This window comes from Manis pentadactyla, chromosome 7 (assembly GCF_030020395.1).
Source record: "Manis pentadactyla isolate mManPen7 chromosome 7, mManPen7.hap1, whole genome shotgun sequence".
NCBI lineage: Eukaryota > Metazoa > Chordata > Mammalia > Pholidota > Manidae > Manis > Manis pentadactyla.
Genome location: NC_080025.1, coordinates 30,407,344 through 30,425,462, shown reverse-complemented (window position 1 = coordinate 30,425,462; position 18,119 = coordinate 30,407,344). Strand labels below are relative to the sequence as shown.

The 18,119-nt window shown below is 36.6% G+C and overlaps 1 protein-coding gene across 1 annotated transcript in view; it reads right to left on the bottom strand.

Moving 5' to 3' along the window:
* Window positions 1-11,037: 11,037 nt before the first annotated feature.
* LOC118908281 (disintegrin and metalloproteinase domain-containing protein 2) overlaps window positions 11,038-18,119 on the bottom strand; it is a 72,819-nt gene continuing 65,737 nt past the window's right edge. The window contains 3 exon segments of the mRNA XM_057504956.1: window positions 11,038-11,071; window positions 12,133-12,238; window positions 17,002-17,128. Of these exon segments, the coding sequence (XP_057360939.1) occupies window positions 11,038-11,071; window positions 12,133-12,238; window positions 17,002-17,128 (267 nt within the window).

Genomic DNA, 18,119 nt, shown 5'->3' with positions numbered 1-18,119 from the left:
GGTCACGATCAAAGGACGTTCAGAAGTGAGAGTGACTTAACGTTAAACAACGGGCAAAGGACCTGAACAGACGTTTCCCGTAGAAGATGGCCAACAGACACAGGAAGAGATGCTCCGCATCACTGGTCCTCCGGGGGATGCAAACCCAAGCCCCGATGAGACAGCGCCTCACGCCTGTTAGAATGGCTGGTACCAAAAAGACAGGAACTAGCAGGTGCTGGCGAGGATGTGAAGAATAAGGAAATAAATACTCTGTTGGTGGGAGTATAAATCAGTGCAGCCACTACGTAAAACAGTACGGTTTGTCATAAAACTAAAAATACAAAGACCATATGACCTCATAAATGCCACTTCTGGGAATTTACCTGAAGAAAAAACCCCCACTAATTTGAAAAGATACCCACCTCTATGTTTATTGCAGCACTGTGAAAGTTATGAACAAACATCTTTTAAAAAATAAATTTATTTCGGAAAAGGAGGAAAATCCAAGGAATTTAATAAGTACAGAAAAATAAACTTTTTGAAAAACAAAAATAGAAAAGTTCCCATTTACTCTTCACTGAGTCACCATGTCCAAATACTTCCCAGATATGTTCCAACAAATAACGTTTCTTATGCTTTAAAAATTCTTCCAGTGCCTGTGTCAAACTGTTTTAAATCCTGTAAAGTCTAGCATAATCTGAAAATAAAAATACACCAATATCCCAATTTTGAAATTTAACCTCAAATAGTTGATTTGATAATTCACTCTATGCATGCATATTACATAAAAGCTAGATTTATATCAGAAAGTACTGATTTTTAATTAACATTGCAGGAATATCACAATTCTAACTTAAAGATATAAAGTGTGAGCTGTTTATGTGTATTTCAATATTTTATATAATTTTTAACTGTTCTGTGATGTTTTATAAATTCTATAGTGGCTGCCCAGTTAAATTCTTAATGGCCAGAAGTAGAAGTCACGTCCTTTTCCTATAATAATAGGTATCTCATAATTGACCCAAGAAAAATTAGGTTCAGTTTTAAAATTGCTTTTGGAGTAATTAAGGCAATAAAAAGGAAACCCCAGCTCTGATACATCTTCAGTGGAGACGGAGGAGGCTGGGAAGCAGAGAGCCATGAAACAAGCTCTATCTACCATAGCATAACTGCTTCACATTAGCTTAAACACAATGTTTTTGCACGACTATTTCCAATTAATTTCTATGTTATATAAAACTTTCCTAATTTCTTTTAAGTAAATCTCTTCTAATCAAATTGTGCATATGATGTTTTTCATAAGTTACAGAATCCTTGTCTCTTAATTAGGATATTAAATTCATTGATGTAAGTTATTTTGGTTGTGGTTTTGGTTGCTTAATAATGTATTCTTATGAATATGGTTTGTTCATTTGGACAAAATTTCCATATATTTTATTTTTCTAATTATCTTAGTTTTATAAAACCTACACAAACACCTATTTTTCTAATTAAAATCATCAAAATTATAATATGATACGGGACATGTGAAGTTTTAACTTAGTAACTATCATTAAATGCTTGTTAAAATGAGGTTATCAGGCATGTCAATCATTTTACATTTTAATAAAATGTAACATTAAAAATTTCCCCCTCTTACTCTATTTTTTAAAGTCCAGAAACCATTTTTTAATAATAATATCAATAGCAGTGGATTTTACATAGCAATTTATAGAGTGGAATATGATAAAATATACCACACAAAGATGAAATAAAAAAATTAATGTAGACATAAAGATTAAAAATGAATTATGCCAGTTATATTTTTATGTGTATTGAGTTTAAAAAACATAATTCATCAACAAAGATCCAGGCGATGCTGCAGTTGTAGCTGCATTCATCCCACCAGTTCCTGGACTTGCCATTGGAATGAAGGAGATATCTAAGCTGGCCTGTGCATACAGTAAAACAACAAATTTGACTGGATCTATACTGTTGGAACTCAACCAAGAATTAGGAGAAGTGCAAGTTGTAGCGCTCCAAAATCTTACAACTACAGACTATCTACTGTTAAAAGAACATATGGGATGTGAACAGTTCCCAGGAATGGGTTGTTTTAATATGTCTGATTTCTCTCAGACTGTTCAAGTTCAGGTGGACAATATCCACCATATCATAGGTAAGTTTTCACAAATGCTTAGGGTGCCTAACTGGTTTTCTTGGCTTCACTGGAGATGGCTGGTAATTATAGATTTGCTTTGGTCATGTAACTGTATTCCTATTATATTAATGTGTTTGTGCAATTTAATTAATAGTTTAAAATCTATACATGCTGAAGTTACTCTACAAGAAGATATGTCAAAGAAATAATCAATCTTCCCATGTTTTCTTCCGTCTGCTACCTCTATAGCTTTTCTTCTTCCTTCCTAATTACAACCCTTAAATAGAATTCGTGCCTCATATCGAATTTACCGAGTATCATAATTCCTCCAAGTGGTAAAGATACCTCAAGACATATGCTGGGCATAGAAGCCATAGGTCATAAATCTGCAAAGAAGTAGAAAGCTAACCTTTTCAAACAATATGGCTTCTCTCTCACTTACCAACTTTACATTTCCCTGTATGGCCCCAGAAGATGACTGGTTAGCCAGAGACGGGTAAGATTCCTCAAGGGAGGAACAACCTAAGACAGGCACAGTCGCAGGGGGGTCATCAGGTGAGAAATTGGGGATCAACAGAGGTGAGGCTTAGGACCTCACCCCCCCTGTTTTGAGAGAAATCTTCTGCATCCGTGGATGTTTTATTGCCCTTGTCTAGCTTGGATTAACACATAGTCTACAGGCACACACCTGATCATCTACATTTGCTCTCTTACAACACTAAACTATGTTTTCTACCTTTATCTTGCATCTTCACTTCACTTACCTACCACTTCAGCATTTTATTAAAAAAATAATAATAATAATAAAGGGAGAAATGTGGGATCCACATATAAATCAAGTATAAAAATCAAACAAATATTCATATTTGACCTGATTGTTCATAGTTCATAATGTGTGATCAAAACCGAAAGTTTTTGTGATGACTGCCCTTGCACTGTTCACCATGTAAGAACTTATTCACTATGTAAGAATTTGTTCTCCATGTAAGAACTTGTTCGTTATGCTTCAGAAGATTGGAGACTGACGAGAATTAGGCTTGGGGTGGATTAATGATTGTGCATTGAGCATTGACTCCCCTACACAGAATTTTATTGTTGTTAACAACCATTTGATCAATAAATATGAGAGATGCCCTCTCAAAAAAAAAACATAATTCATGTTGACATAGTCATAAAATATTGGAAAAGACTTGTAAAGTCAACTTTACTCCATGACTTTGTCATTTGAGCTCAAATTTATATAATTACCACTATGTCTTGAATATAATTTTTGTATATATCATTTAGATTTTAAACTATTATACCAGTATAATCTCTTCATTGTTCATTAGTTGCTATCTTGAACTAAAGCAACCAATTTTTATTTTCTCTAGAGAAAATTTGAAAGCAGACCAAGAACAATATAGTTACTTTTTGTCCATAAGTATACAAGTACATATCTCTTTTGAAAGAAATTGCATTTTACAGTTTAATTTAGTTGAACACATAATTTTGTAACTTTATAATCTTGAAATGATACTAGTTTATCTAAACCAGTTAAGCCAATAGGATTTAAGAAATTCAAATTGATCAGGTTTACCATGAAAAAATATATCCAAGACCAGCAAAATTTAGAATATTGTATATGTAAAAATCTTTATTTTTAATAGCAATTTTAGGTTCACAACTGAACTGAATGGACAACAGAGTTCCCCTGTAACCTCTGCTCCTACAAATGCATGGCCTCCCCCACTATCACCCCACATCAGATCAGTACATTTATTAAAATCAATAACCCTGCATTGACATACCATTATCACCCAAAAGTCAAAGTTTACATTAGGGTTCACTCTTGGTGTTCCACATTCCGTGGGGTTTGACAGGTCTATGGCATGGGCCCACTCTTACAGCACCATGCGGAGTCACTTCACTGCCCTAGAGATCCCTTGTGCTCCACCTGTTCATCCTTCTTCCCCACCAGACTCTGGCAACCGCTGATCTTTAACTATCTTCATTCTTCTGTCTTTTCCAGAATGTCATATAGTTGTTAACAAACAGTAGATAATCTTTTCAGATTGGCTTAATTACCTAGCATTATGCATTTACGTTTCCTTCATGTCATTTCATGGTCTGACAGCTCATTTATTTGCATCATTGAATAATTTTCCATTTTATTGATCTACCAGAGGTTGCTTATTCATTCATCTTGAGGGAATCCTTTACTGCTTCCAATTTCGGCAAGTATGAAGAAAATCTGTGTGATTTTGTGTGGACTTAAGTTTACTGCTCACTGGTTAAATACCAAGGAGCATGAGGCTGGATCATAGGTAAGAGTACATTTGGTTTTGAAAGAAAGTGCCAGACTGTTTTCAAATGTGGCATGCTGTTTTGCATTCCCTTTGAAGATCACTTCTGAAAATGTAAAAGGTATTCTGATATTGTAGCTTAGAATATACCTTTGTTTATAAAACAATGTGGTGCTCTTCCAAAAAAAAATAGCATTTTTCTATTTGCCCTCACTTTAACTGCCATCATGGCTCTGAAATGAAATAAAGATATTCAGAAGATAAATTTTGGAAGAGAGGGAAGTGCCAAGAAGAGATTCAATAAAATTACTTTTATATTTAGCATTAAAAATGCATTATAAGTAGTATTCAAATTAATTCACAATAAGTCCGGACTATTGCTTGGATTGGAATAATGTTTAGAAATACTGAACGCAAGAAGAATGTCTCATATATACCGATTTTATTTTCAGATTCCAGGTGGTTAGACACCCATCATGTTCCTAGAAGCCCAGGAACAACCAAAGCTGCTCAGCAAACCCAACACCCGTCCAATAGGAAGCCATGTCAGCTGTAATTACAGCTTTTTTCTCCTTCCCTGTAACATGGTAAAACCAAACCACAATCTGTTTAGTGACCCTTAAGGGAAAAAAGAAGGCTGAACTTATGGAAGGAAAACTTGGAGCCATGGGAAAAGAAAATGGCTTTTCACTTTTGTAGAGGATATAATGGTATAAAATCTCCCTCAGCACCTTTTAATTTACAAAGCTAGTTAATTTTATATCCAAGTTAGCACAAACTAGAACAATTCGGACTAGTATTCTGTGTGATTTATATAGATATTTACACAAATTGGTAGAAATAAACAGAACTGAAGGATTTCCTACCTGGCACAGGTGTTTTGCAAGCTCTCTCTTAAGCCACTGTGAAAATATCTCCACGGTTTCTACAAAGTAACCCCAGCTTTTGGAAGAGATATTATAAGAAATTGTTTGGTCAAACATCACAAAATCTGGTCACGAACTCTGTAAGCAATTCCAGCGTAACAGTGGAGGCTGTGTAAGTACCATAAACTACAACTAAATGCAGCTGAAGGACTTACAGGACCAATGAAGGAGCAGCGGAGGTGGGATTGTAGTCCAAACAGCCATTTACATAGTTATTGGTGGAAATATAACTATGGAAAGAAATGTTAGGAACTGGAAGATTTACACGCACATCATCAAGGTTTAGAGAAGCATTGTTGTAGATACATATTTTATCCAAACTTTCATGCAGACAACATCCAGGAAAATAGTAAATGGATTTTTACTTTGATATCCAAAAAGCACTTAATAGTGCTTATCCTTTTTAAATTTCTGACCAATTGTAGAAAAAGATCTACAGTTGGATGTAACCAACTACAGTGGGAAGTAAAGTGGGTATTAACACATCTGAATTGAGTAGTTAGCACAAATCTTGCTTTTTATCTTGGTTATGCTCAAAATCACGGTATTTCCTATAACTGATGCTATTTTTGTACACAATTCTATAGCAGAAGGTAGCAATAGTAAGAGCAATCTGCCACAGAGTTAAAGGCAAATTAAGCAATTTAATTGTTGATCAATGGATATAGCTCATCAAATGAGTTTTTATATTTAAAAATACCCCAGGTAGGAGGCATGTTATCCTCATAATTCATCATCTTGACTCCTGTTTGTCAATTTCATGTGCCAAATCAAGAACTAAGATAAAGCACCTTTTGATGTTGTGTTTTTATATTGAGAACTATTTAATGTTAATATTATCCAGAGATTTTACCAAAATTGTTATAAAGCACTTTAAAAATCTTCAAATATTTATGAGCAATCATCTATCTTGACTCCAGCCTCAATTACTCCACCCCTTGTTATTAATTTCTTTCTCCTACTTCTATAATGTTACTAATATTGCAAACTTATTGACTACTTCCTGGGTACTTCTGTGTGTCAGATTCCAACTGGTACACTTACACAGATTGCCTCTCTACATACATTTCTTGCTAAGATCTTGTTATCCATATTTTAGAAATGAGGAAACAGAGACAAAGAATTTAAATAATTCCTTATATTTATAGAGTTAGTAAGTTAGGAAATTGGAGTTAAATTAAGGTAATCAGACTCCATAGCTGAAGTCCTCAAGAACTCCACAATTCTGAAATATATATCTTGAGACACAAACATGGGGATAGAAAATTGAATTTACATGTGTGAAGGTCTTATTGGATGCCAGGAAAAGGCTCAATGTGTCCTTTTCCAAGCCATGAAGACAAGCCTTTATGACAAGATGAGGTAGGGTAGGCATCCAAACATTTCTCAGAGAATTAATTCTTATGTATAAATAGTGACACTTGACATGTTAGGCCTCACTCAGAGCAAATGCAACAATTCAACAGAGACCAAGAGTTGGTCCAGTTGCCTATGTAGCTACCATTTCCACAGATCTGACAGTTAAATCGGTCTGTTACTTTACTGGCACTAATCTCTAGTCCAGTCGCTACCTGCTGTTCGATTCTGTTACATATAACAAGCAAGAGAAGGCTCTGCCTCAGGTCCAGGCTGCAAGGCAAGCTGCTCTGCCATTTGCACCACGTGGCCCAGCAGACACAATGGTGCCTGAAGTGGCCGTGCTAGACGGGCTGCCGTCTGGAGCCTTTGGCAGGCCCCATGGTGCGTCACAGTGTAGGTCTGTAGGATTTTGGAGAAAGGCCCTGCCACAGCGCAGATAATACTCTCCTTTGCAGAAACTGCTCTTGGGTCTGCTACTGGGCCTTAGTAGAGAGCGAATGCTTGCCTGTGTACCACCAGGTTACCCTACAACCTCAGCTGCCCCTCATGAACCAGGTGTTTTCTGAACCACCAAGCCATAAAATTGGGTGTGCACAGAAATACTCCACCATCAGATGGAAGTGGTAAATATATGACCAAGCAGGCCTTGAAGGTACAGGTAGGTTACCCGAGGAAGTGGTCTAAATGCCCACGGGTCCCACTCCTGCTCCGCTGCCTTCTTTCCCCGAGTTTGCATGTCTGGCCTCAGGGGTTCCCTGCCATCAGCTGACAGAGGAAGGGACGACTTGGGCCTAGCTTACAGATGACGCCTCACGGTGCAGAGGCACCGCTCAAAAGTGGGCAGTACAGCCCTTATCTTCAGCAACCTCGAAGGACAGTGGTGAAGGGCAATCCTCCCAAGAAAGCAGAACGTCCGGCATCAGACCTGGTTGTGCACTCTGACTGGAAGGAGAATTAGCCAGACATGTGATTATATATGAACCCACAGTTTGGCTGGATGCTCAGGGACTTAGAAGGGACCAAGTGGAAAGCTGGTGACAAATTTGGAGAAGAAGTTGTATGTGGATAGACCTCTCTGAATGGGCAAAAATGTGACGATATTTGTGGATGCTCACCAAAAGGTGACCTCAGCAGAGGAGGATGCTAATAATCAGGCGAGAGGGTGACCCACTCTGGGGACAGCAGTCGGCCTCTTTCCCTTGGCACGCCTGGTATCACCCGACGGGCTCGTGAATGAAGTGCCATGGTGGCAGGAATGGAGGTTATGGATGGGCTCAGCAGGAGGGACCTCCACTCACCAGCCCCGCTTGGCTGCAGTCATTGATGAGCGCTCATCTCCCAGCAGCCGACTTCAGTGCTGAGCCCCAGATATGGCAACATTCCCAATGATCAGTCTGCCACCCGGTGGCAGGTTGATTCCACTGGACCACTTCATCGTGGAAGAGGCACTGGTTTACCCTTATTGGCAAAGACAGCCTGGATTTGGATTTGCCTTCCCTATATGCAATGCTTCTGCCAGAACTACCATCCAGGGACTTACAGAACACCTTACCCACCGTCATGTTATTCTACTCAGCATTTTTTCTGACCAAGGAACTAACTTCACAGCAAAAGCAGCATGGCAATGAGCCTGGACGTATGGAATTCACTGGTTGCCCACCATCTGCAGCAGCTGGCTTGGTAGAATGGTAGAACGGCTTTTTGAACACTCAGTTGCAGCATCAGCTAAGTAGCAATACCTTTCAGGGCTGGAGCAAGGCTCTCTAGAGGACTGTATATGCTCTGAATCAGTGTTCAATATGTGGTGCTATTTCTCCCATATCCAGGATTCATGAGTCTAGGAATGGAAAGCTGGAAATAGGAGTGACACCACTATTACCCCAAGCCACCCACTAGCAAAAAATTTTTGCCTCCTGTTTCCACAACTCTAAGCTCTGCTGGCCTAGAGGCATTAGTCCCAGAAGGAGGAACGCTCTCACTGGGAATCACAACCGTGATTCCTTGAACTGGAAGTTAAGATGGCTGACTGGCCTCACTGGGCTCCTCATGCCTCTGAATCTACAGGCAAAGAAGGGAGCTAAGGTGTTGGCTGGGGTGACTGACCCTGATTACCAAGGGGAGATTGGACAGCCACTCCACAAAGGACGGAAGAAAGAGTATGTGTGCAATGCAGGAGATCCCCTATGATGTCTCTCAGCACTACTATGCCCTGTAATTAAGGTCAGCAGAAAGCTACAACTGCTGCTAATGGTCCAGGCCCTTCAGAAGTGATGGTCTGGGTCACCGAGCCAGTTCAGGTGCTTGCTGGAGTCAGAGGAAATACAGAATGGGTAGTCGAAGAAAGTGGTTATAAACACCAGCTACAACCATGTGAGCAGCTACAGAAACAAGGACGGTAATATGAGTGTTTCCTCCTTATTTTGTCATGAATACATTTGGGTATGTGTGTGTGTGTGTGTGTGTGTGTGTGTGTGTGTGTGTGTGTGTGTGTGTATAAAGCAAATACCTTAGCTTTTCTCCCCTATTTTATTCCCTTAGCATGTAACATAATATGTACTGATTTTATATCAGTATTCTAGTATTACTAATTTACATCATAGTATTTAAATTATGAGATATTTAAAGAATCACCATCACTTAAGGATTTTATCTCCTCTTCCTGGGAAGGGATTAGTCCATTTTCAGCTGTATGCAGGATAGTTGTATCATGGTAAACAGAGTTACAACCTTCATTGGAGAACGAGTATTGCTTAAGGAGATGCATATGCCAAGTTGACAAGGGGTAGGCTTGTGATGGTTTGTGATGGTTAATTTTACATGTTAACTTAAGGATGCCCAGATATCTGATAAAACTTTATTTCTGGGTGTATCTGTGAGTGTGCCCCTGGGTGGATTAATATTTGGATCATTAGACTGAGTGAAGAGCATTAACCTCACCAGTGGGAGTGGCATCATCCAACCTGTTGAGGGCCTGAATAAAGAGATCAAGGAAGGATGACTGGGCTCTCCGTTGAGCTGAGCTGTCTGTCTTCTCCTGTCCTTGGACATCCAATGGCACTCCTGATTCTTGGGTTTTTACCCAGGACTTACCACCATTGGCTGCCCAGCTCTAGGTCTTCAGTCTCAGACTCAATTTCACCACCAGCTTCCCCGGTTTGCCAGCTTGTAGACGGCAGATCATAGGAGCCAGTTCCTATAATAAATCTCATTTTTCTATCGCCCATCCATTTTTTTGTCATCTGTCTGTCTATAGCTATCTGTCTTCATCTACTGTCTCTATCTGTATCTGTCATCTATCTATCTCCTATTGGGTCTGTTTCTCAGGAGAACACTGACTAATGCATTTTTATTATTGTCGCATCCTCTTAGATTGACCCTTAACATTATGATATATTCTTCTTTAGTTCCATTAATGCTTTCAGTGTTTCAAGCCTTATTTTGTATAAAGTTTTTGTATAAAGTTCCATGGTATATATTTTTCTATCTTTTACTTTGAACATTTATATAACTAAAATTGCAGTGTATGATTTAGAATTTTTTCCAAATCTCAGGATTATTGTTTTCTGATTGACTGTGAACCATCTGACTGTAATATAATTACATAGCATTGCAATTTAAAATGTAACAGTGGCCTTTAATCATGGCATTGCATTTATTATATTACAGCCTTTCCTTGTCTCATGCTTACTGATTAAAAGACAGTGCCTACTAGCAGAATTAGTATGAGATAACTTTAAAAATAAGAAATGTAAAATAGAAAAACTCATAAACATGCATTTCTTACAAATAAGTTATTCTATGGAATTACATATGTAAAAGTTATATATAAAATGTCTACTTTTTATCAGATCAAAATGATAATATACAGGTTTTGATTCTCAGGCAATCAGCAATGCATGTAAATTTTCTTTTCCATTTTCCTGTCCATTGAAGATAATTACTCTGAAAGAATAAATGAGGAAAAAAAGTCTGTGTGAAACAAATGGCATGAGGTATTATTAGGAAATAGAGTTCTATCATGTAATTTATTTCTAACTAACATTTTGAATACACAAATGCTAAAGGATTAAACATTAGAAAACTTTAAACAATAACACTGTAAGAAAATTCTTAAATTACAAATTGAAAAGTCATGTATAGTTCCCATGTCTATATTATAGCTTACAATATTGAGAAATGTTCTCCAGTTTAATGTATATACAGCTATATGATCATTGCCTTAAATATGTATTTACGTTATGTATATTTATCTAAGACATTAAAATCGCTCTGTTCCTCTGTCTGTCCCTCTCCTCCTTAGAAATTTGACACTCACTGTGATAATGTGGATTCACTGTTTTCCAGGCTATGCTTTGGATTCACTCTCACTTTCAGGTTGCCTAAATGTTTAAAATAAATATAATCACTTAAAATGTTATTTTCCTCAAGATTTTTCTGCAAAATTGTATATGCTACCTATCAGTATTGAAACAGTTTTAAATTCCTGTCTGGGATCTGGGAGCAACTACAACTACAGAATATTTTACCACCTAGAACATCTTTCAACTGATAAGCAAGACTAACATGAGAAAAAATTCAGTAACACAGTTTACCAGAAAATAAACTTCTTTCATTTTCATACTCATAATATTGTTAGCTAAATAACTTTAAACTATTTTTACAATTAGTTTGCTGCCGGAGTTACTTCTACTAACATTGCTAGCTACATTTTCCCCCTAAAGATATTTGATACCAGTTTTTCCCACAATAAAGTTATCCAATAGAAGGAAATTGCTTTTTAACATTGAATTGTTAGCTATTGTATGTGCTGCATATTATTTTAGCAATTTACCTAAACTTTCAACATATTTCTATGAAATGTAAGCAATTTTAATGTTTTTTTATCTTTGAAACATATTTTTAGACATTTCTAAGGTTGTTGAATGAAAAACTTTAATTTTTTTCCAAAGATGAGTCTTAGGTATAATCTAGATTTTTAGTCTTAGTTATATGTTGATTTTTAATCTTTTTCACTTCTGGATGCCTGTCAGTTTAACTGCGTAAAAGGCTAACTCCTGAATTTTCCTGCTATCTTTTAATAAAATAGTGCATGCAAAATTCTTTGAAGCATATAAAAATGAAATATTAAAATAACAATGTTTAATACATATTTAATAAAGAACAAATAATAAGTAAATAAACATTAACTAGAAGTAATTTCCATTTAATTTTACTCTTAACAGATTCCACGTTGTTACAAGATTAAAATTGCTGACCTTCCAAAAAATTGTTCTCATTATGCATTATATCATTCATATATTAAACATTGCATGATTATATGAAGGTAAAAATTAAATCCAAATTATTGCTAGTTACATCATCATGACGTTATTTATTCGTAAGTCATACATATGCTGAAAAATTATAAAAGAAACAAATCTGAAATATGAAATCAATATACTCATCGCTTGTATCCTCCTCAGTTCTCCGATTTTTCCATTCGCAATAAACTTTGAGCAGGATAACAATCAATACACAGAGAAACGGAATGAGTAAGAAAGACAGATCTTTTATAGGAAAGAAAACACAAGTGATTTGAAAGCAATAGCCACGAACAAGGTAAAGTCATTTCTGTATATTTTAATATGGACTGTTAGCATAACAATTTTAAACTACTTTATAATTTTATCGTTAACATGTTTTTAACGTGCAGTAGATACGTTGACAACATAAGTGCCCAGACTCTTCTCTCACATAAAAGTTCCATCCCTTGCTTTTTTGTGGAGAACCTTCTGTTCAGAATTGCCTGATAAGGTAGATGGAAAGAATTTAAGTGAGATCCCAATAAGAACTGAGTTTTTCCTCAATACTCTGTTTTTAGTAAGAAATACTGTGCATAAAATAAGATTTTCATCAAGTCCAAACGATCTTGTCCTTTATTGCATTGATATGTATTTCATGTCTTACCTAAAAAGATACTGCTTGCCCCAAGGTCATGTAGAAGTTTCCCTGTGTTCCTTCAGGAAGATAACATAGTTTCAGCTTCTGCATTTAGATTTGTGATCTATCCCATATGAATTGTTGAAATTTTGATGTGCATTTGGTTTATACCCAGTTGTTACAGTACAAAGTTTGGAACAGACTTTCCTTCCCCACTGAACTTTTTATTTTTCTTGAAAAAATTGATTAACCACACATTAATGGGCATATTTTTAGACTCCCTATACCATTACATAGGTCTGTGTGTCTATCCTCTACCAGTGCCACCCTGTCTTCATTCTTGACGCTGTGTACTAAGCCTATACTGTACTACATTCAATGTAGGGCAAATAGACTAAATTGTTCTTTGTTGTTCTTTTGGGGGGTTGTTTAGCGATCCTAAGCAGTTTCATGTATGGTTTATATTCAAATTGTTAATATCGAATATTAAATTTTTAATATCTAATAAAGGGTTTTATGATTGGGTTTCTGTAATCTGTAGCCTAAATTTGGTGAGAATTGACATCTTAGCAATAACAGATCTTCCAATAAGTGAACAAGGCATATTTCTCCATTTATCCGTTTGTGTAACACCGATCTGCATTTTTGTTTTTGGTTAAGTGTAAAGGACTTGCACCTGTTTTGTTAAACTTATTCCTAATATTTTATATTTTGATAGTATTGTAAATAGAACTGACTTCAGGTTGAATTCTATTTACTGCTGCTGTTAGATAGCAATACTCCTGACATTTGAACACTGTTTCTTTTGACCTTTCAAAAGATATTTATTACTTCTAGGAGTATTTTGGTAGACTTGTTAGGATTTCTATGTACTTAATCACATCATCTGCAGTCTGATGTCACCCTTTCCAATCTGTACCCTCTTGATTTCTTGTCCTTTCGCTATTGCACTGGCGAGGATTTACGGTAAAATGTTGAACAGATACGGTGAGAGCAGAGTTTATTGCCTTGCTCCCATTTTTTTTTAAAGAAATGTTTCATCTTAAGATATATTAGCTACGTGTTTGGTTGGTGCTTTCCTATCAGTCTGATGAGATTTACTTCAATCTATTTCGGCTTTAAAAAAAATTCATAATAGGTGTTGAATTTTGTCAGATGATTTTTCTGCATCAAATGAGAAAAACAATATACTTTAAAAATCTTTTGTTGATTTGGTAAATTGTATTGACTGACTTTCAAATGATGAAAGAGCCTCACATGCCTAAGAAACCCCAGTTCGTCTGGTTTATTATCCTTTAAATATAGGTAGCGTTGTTACATGAGCTAATATTTTGTTGAGCATGTTTACATCTATGTTCATGAAAGACACTGCTCTGCAATTATTTTCTTTGTTAACCTCCTCGTGTGGAGTTGGCGTCAGAGCTATGCTTTCCTCATACAATAAGGCAATACAAGTCCCTTCCACCACTGTTTTTTAAAATGGTATTTCTTCCTTGAAAAAGTTTGGTGGAATATGAAACCATCTACATGTGTATTTCTTTTTATTTTTCTAATTTGAAAAAAACAAATCAGATTCATATTTTGTCTTCTGGCTACTTGGTTACACCCTTGGATTTATTATCCTTTTCTATAAGGAACAGCTATTTTTTTTGCATCTGAATAGCTTTATCAGCATGCTTCTTGCCCATGATTGATTGGGACTCATAGATACTATCTTGATCACTATCATCTGATCTAATTCCTTTAGAAATGTATGCATTTCTTGCATATCAAACAAAAAAATACACCCCATTAAACAAAGGGCACACCCACAAATGTCTGAGTTAAAGTCTTTTCCTACATAGGTAAAGCTGCTATGAAATTACTTTTTAAGATTCTTAGCATCCTTATTGTTTGAGAGTTTCTATGATGTCTTCCAATATTAGAAGGGAAACTTAGAAGATGTTTTGTATACACAAAAGTGTCTAAGAGGCATCACTTTTACGTTTTACTGAGGTTTTAATAGAAGGGTTTATAGTCATATGTTTGACTTAACTTTTATCTGAGGTCAACTTTAATTGATCAGTATCTCTAATATATCTTTTAGTCATTTCTTACTTTAAGAACACTTTGCTAAAAGAGTCCAGGAACAAGAATTAGTTTTATTTTCAAACCAGAAATAAAATCCTAGCTCTTTTATATTTGATCTACCTTTTACTTAAAAATTAAACTCTTCCTTCATTATTACTGTCTTGTATTTTACATAGGTAACTTCAGTCACCTACCTGGAAATCTTTACAATTTACCTGGAGATCTTGATGACTAGAACCATGAATTCTATTTTCCACATTAGCATAGGCAGCAGTGATGCCAAAAAGATCACAACTTCATAATGAATGTTCTTTTTTCTCTAGTTTCTAATAACATCTTTTAAAGCTGTATTTGAATTGCTCACCAACAGTCTTCTAAAGACAATTTCAATATATGCTAATAGTCTTCAACTGTTTCCTAGAGGTCTTTCTACCTTATGTGCACTATCTAACTCCAAAGCTAAGAATATATGTTTTAGATTCTTTTTATGTAAATACACCATCTAGTTAACAAATTGTTTTCTACTATATATGTACAGAGAGAGAGAGAGAAAGGTGCAAGAAATTACCCCCCAAGTCATTTAATTTTGTTCATTTTGTCATAATGAATTGGGGGGAGGTTGGTTTCATAGTTGTATTTTTTGGTCTCATATTCAGAATTCATACAGAGCACATGATTTTCAACAGTGTTCCAATAATGAGAGTTCCAATAACTGGAATGCTAAGAGTCAGTCAGAATCTGCAGGAAGGCCATAGAAGTCCTGGAATCTCACTTCTGTACTTTTAAAAAATGTTAATCCACATATAGGTGACATATTATTTTCAGGTGTACAACATATAAATTTGACAATCGTACACATTATGAAATGCTCACCATGGTAAATGCAGTTACCATCCATCACCATACTGAGCTATTACACATTATTGCCTATATTCCCCATGCTGTACATTTCATCCCTGTGACTTACTTATTTTATAACCTGAAGTTTGTACCTCTCAATCTTCTTCATCTATTTTTCCTGTCCCCCCATGTCCCTCCCTTCTGGCAAAAACCAGTTTGTTCTCTGTATTTATGAGTCCATTTCTAGGCTTTTAAAAATGGTTTGTTATTCTTTTGGTTTTTTTAGATAACACATGTAAGTGCAACCATACGGTATTTGTCTTTCTTTGTATTACTTCACTTAGCATAAAATTTTCTATGTCCATCCATGTTCTCATGAATGGCAAGATTTCATTCTTTTTTATGGTTGAGTAATATTTTTTGATCAGTCATATTACTAACAGCAACCTGAATTCTAGGAAAACAGCAGTCTCCTTTGCTCTTTGGGGAAGTGGTGTGTGTGTACATGGACAGAAGCAATTAATTGCTATCGATCTGAAAGTAAGTTATTGCCAGGTAATTGTTACCACAAGAGAGGAATAGCATTAAATATATTATAATATTTTTCACTTAATCATCTACTGCCATATGGCCTCAAAGATGATATTTCAAACACTGGAATGAACGTGGAAATGTTAAAACAACATCTGGCTCAAAATCCTGGAAAACCTGCTTTAATCTGTAAGTTTAGGTTTTTAAATAAAAGAAGTCTAGCCCTAAGCACCATTGGATATGCTGGCTTACTTTAAAATCCATCCCTGCTCTGAAAAAAATTGTAAGAAACTACATCCTTAGGCTCCTTGACCTTCTGTCTTCTAGTTAAAGTTGGCCAGTGGGAGCCACTGGATCACATTTGGAAGGTCACAGAAGGGAAGCAGACATGGTGTACTTACCTTCCTCTCCAGCATCTCCCATAGCGGTCTGTATGTTTCATACCATCAACTCATGCCAGACAGTACTTCTCACTGAGAGCTAGATACCGGTATGTAGCCCTGACCACAGCTACACGTCAAGCTAGCTGGCTCAGATTCTGGTTCTAGAAATGCCACCTCCTTTTTACTATCCCTCCAGCCTCAGTTGGTGCGGATTCCTGTTGTCACTAATCTCAGGGTTGCTTCCCCAGTCTGTGATTGGCTCCCATCTCTGTCATTATGTGTTACCTGATGCCCGCGATTGAATTCCATCTGTATGAAGGACTAAAGTGATTTTTATTTCCCTGATTTTTAGGCCCTTATCAACATATCTTACTTATACAATATATGTTACCTACGTTAAAGTACTCTCTGGAATTAAAACATAAACTAAATAGCCATATATGTTTTATTATTTAATGGCCAAACATTATCTAAATATAAATTAGTAGGCAAAGTATGATTTATTTTTTAAAAGTTGATAAATTGAAATGCTTTAATTATATTTTCAATTTGTTATTAAGACTTACTAGGTAAGCTGTCTTGACGCGGAAAATTGCCACTGTCAATACTTCCACCAGGCCATGCATCTTGAGCAAGTTGGCAATTTGGAGGTAAATATGTGGGGTTGCAGTGACAGTGTTTTTTATTGCATACCTGAAGCCAGGAAAAAGATCACCGCATAAGGTAAGTAGCTAGAATGTGGGTTCAAACTGGCCTTTTCTGTTAATTGATTTGTTTTCCTCGTTGTTAGTGAAGCATGTATTAGAGCAATACACTACCTTACTCAACTCCCACAGTTTAAGTATGCCTTATTTGTTCTGTGATCAGGAGCGTTGCGCCCCAGCCGTTAGGGGGCGGTTAAGCGTTGAGTTCGGGAAAAGGTTAATAATTGTATGATGTATAATACTGACTGCTTTCAAGTGTAACTTTGTGATCAATAAATATGAGAAGTGCCTTTTGGCACTACTCTTGCGCTGTTACGCCTTGAGTCCCCTGGCTGGTCCTTTCGGGTCTTCAACAACTCATTGCGTCTCTCTCCCTTCCGCTGGTCGGGGGTCGGGGAGTCCGACAAGTGGCGCCCAACGTGGGGCACGAGAAGATTGTCAATCCAGTAAGGCTCCCGGGAAATCGTAAGGATGGGATCGAGACGTCAGGGACACTATAATGGGCCAAACACACTCTAAGTCTGAAAAGCCGAAAGATTATTTAAAATTGCTTCATGCCCTCCTAAAAACATCAGGAGTGAAAACTTCTAAGAGAGATTTGCTCAACTGCATAAATATATTAAAAAACATTGCTATTGGCTTCCCCCGCAAGGGACTCTTAAACAGGCTGACTGGGATAATGTGTTGAGAGACTTTAAAAGGGCACACAGGCAAGGGGAAGTCATCCCTGTGCCTGTTTGGTCATTGTGAATTTGATTACCTCCAATGTCAGAAACAAAATCAGACACACAAGAACATGACAATGAGGACTTAGTGTGACGGAACCGTGCAGACGGTCCCCGTCTTCATATACCTCTACTTCCTCCCATTCTTCTTCTTCGTCCTCTTTGGAGACGGACTCATTTGTCTTATCGCAAAAAATCCTCACATTCTGCCCAGACTGCTTCCGCTTTTGCGGCAGGCATAAGAAAGGCTCAAAG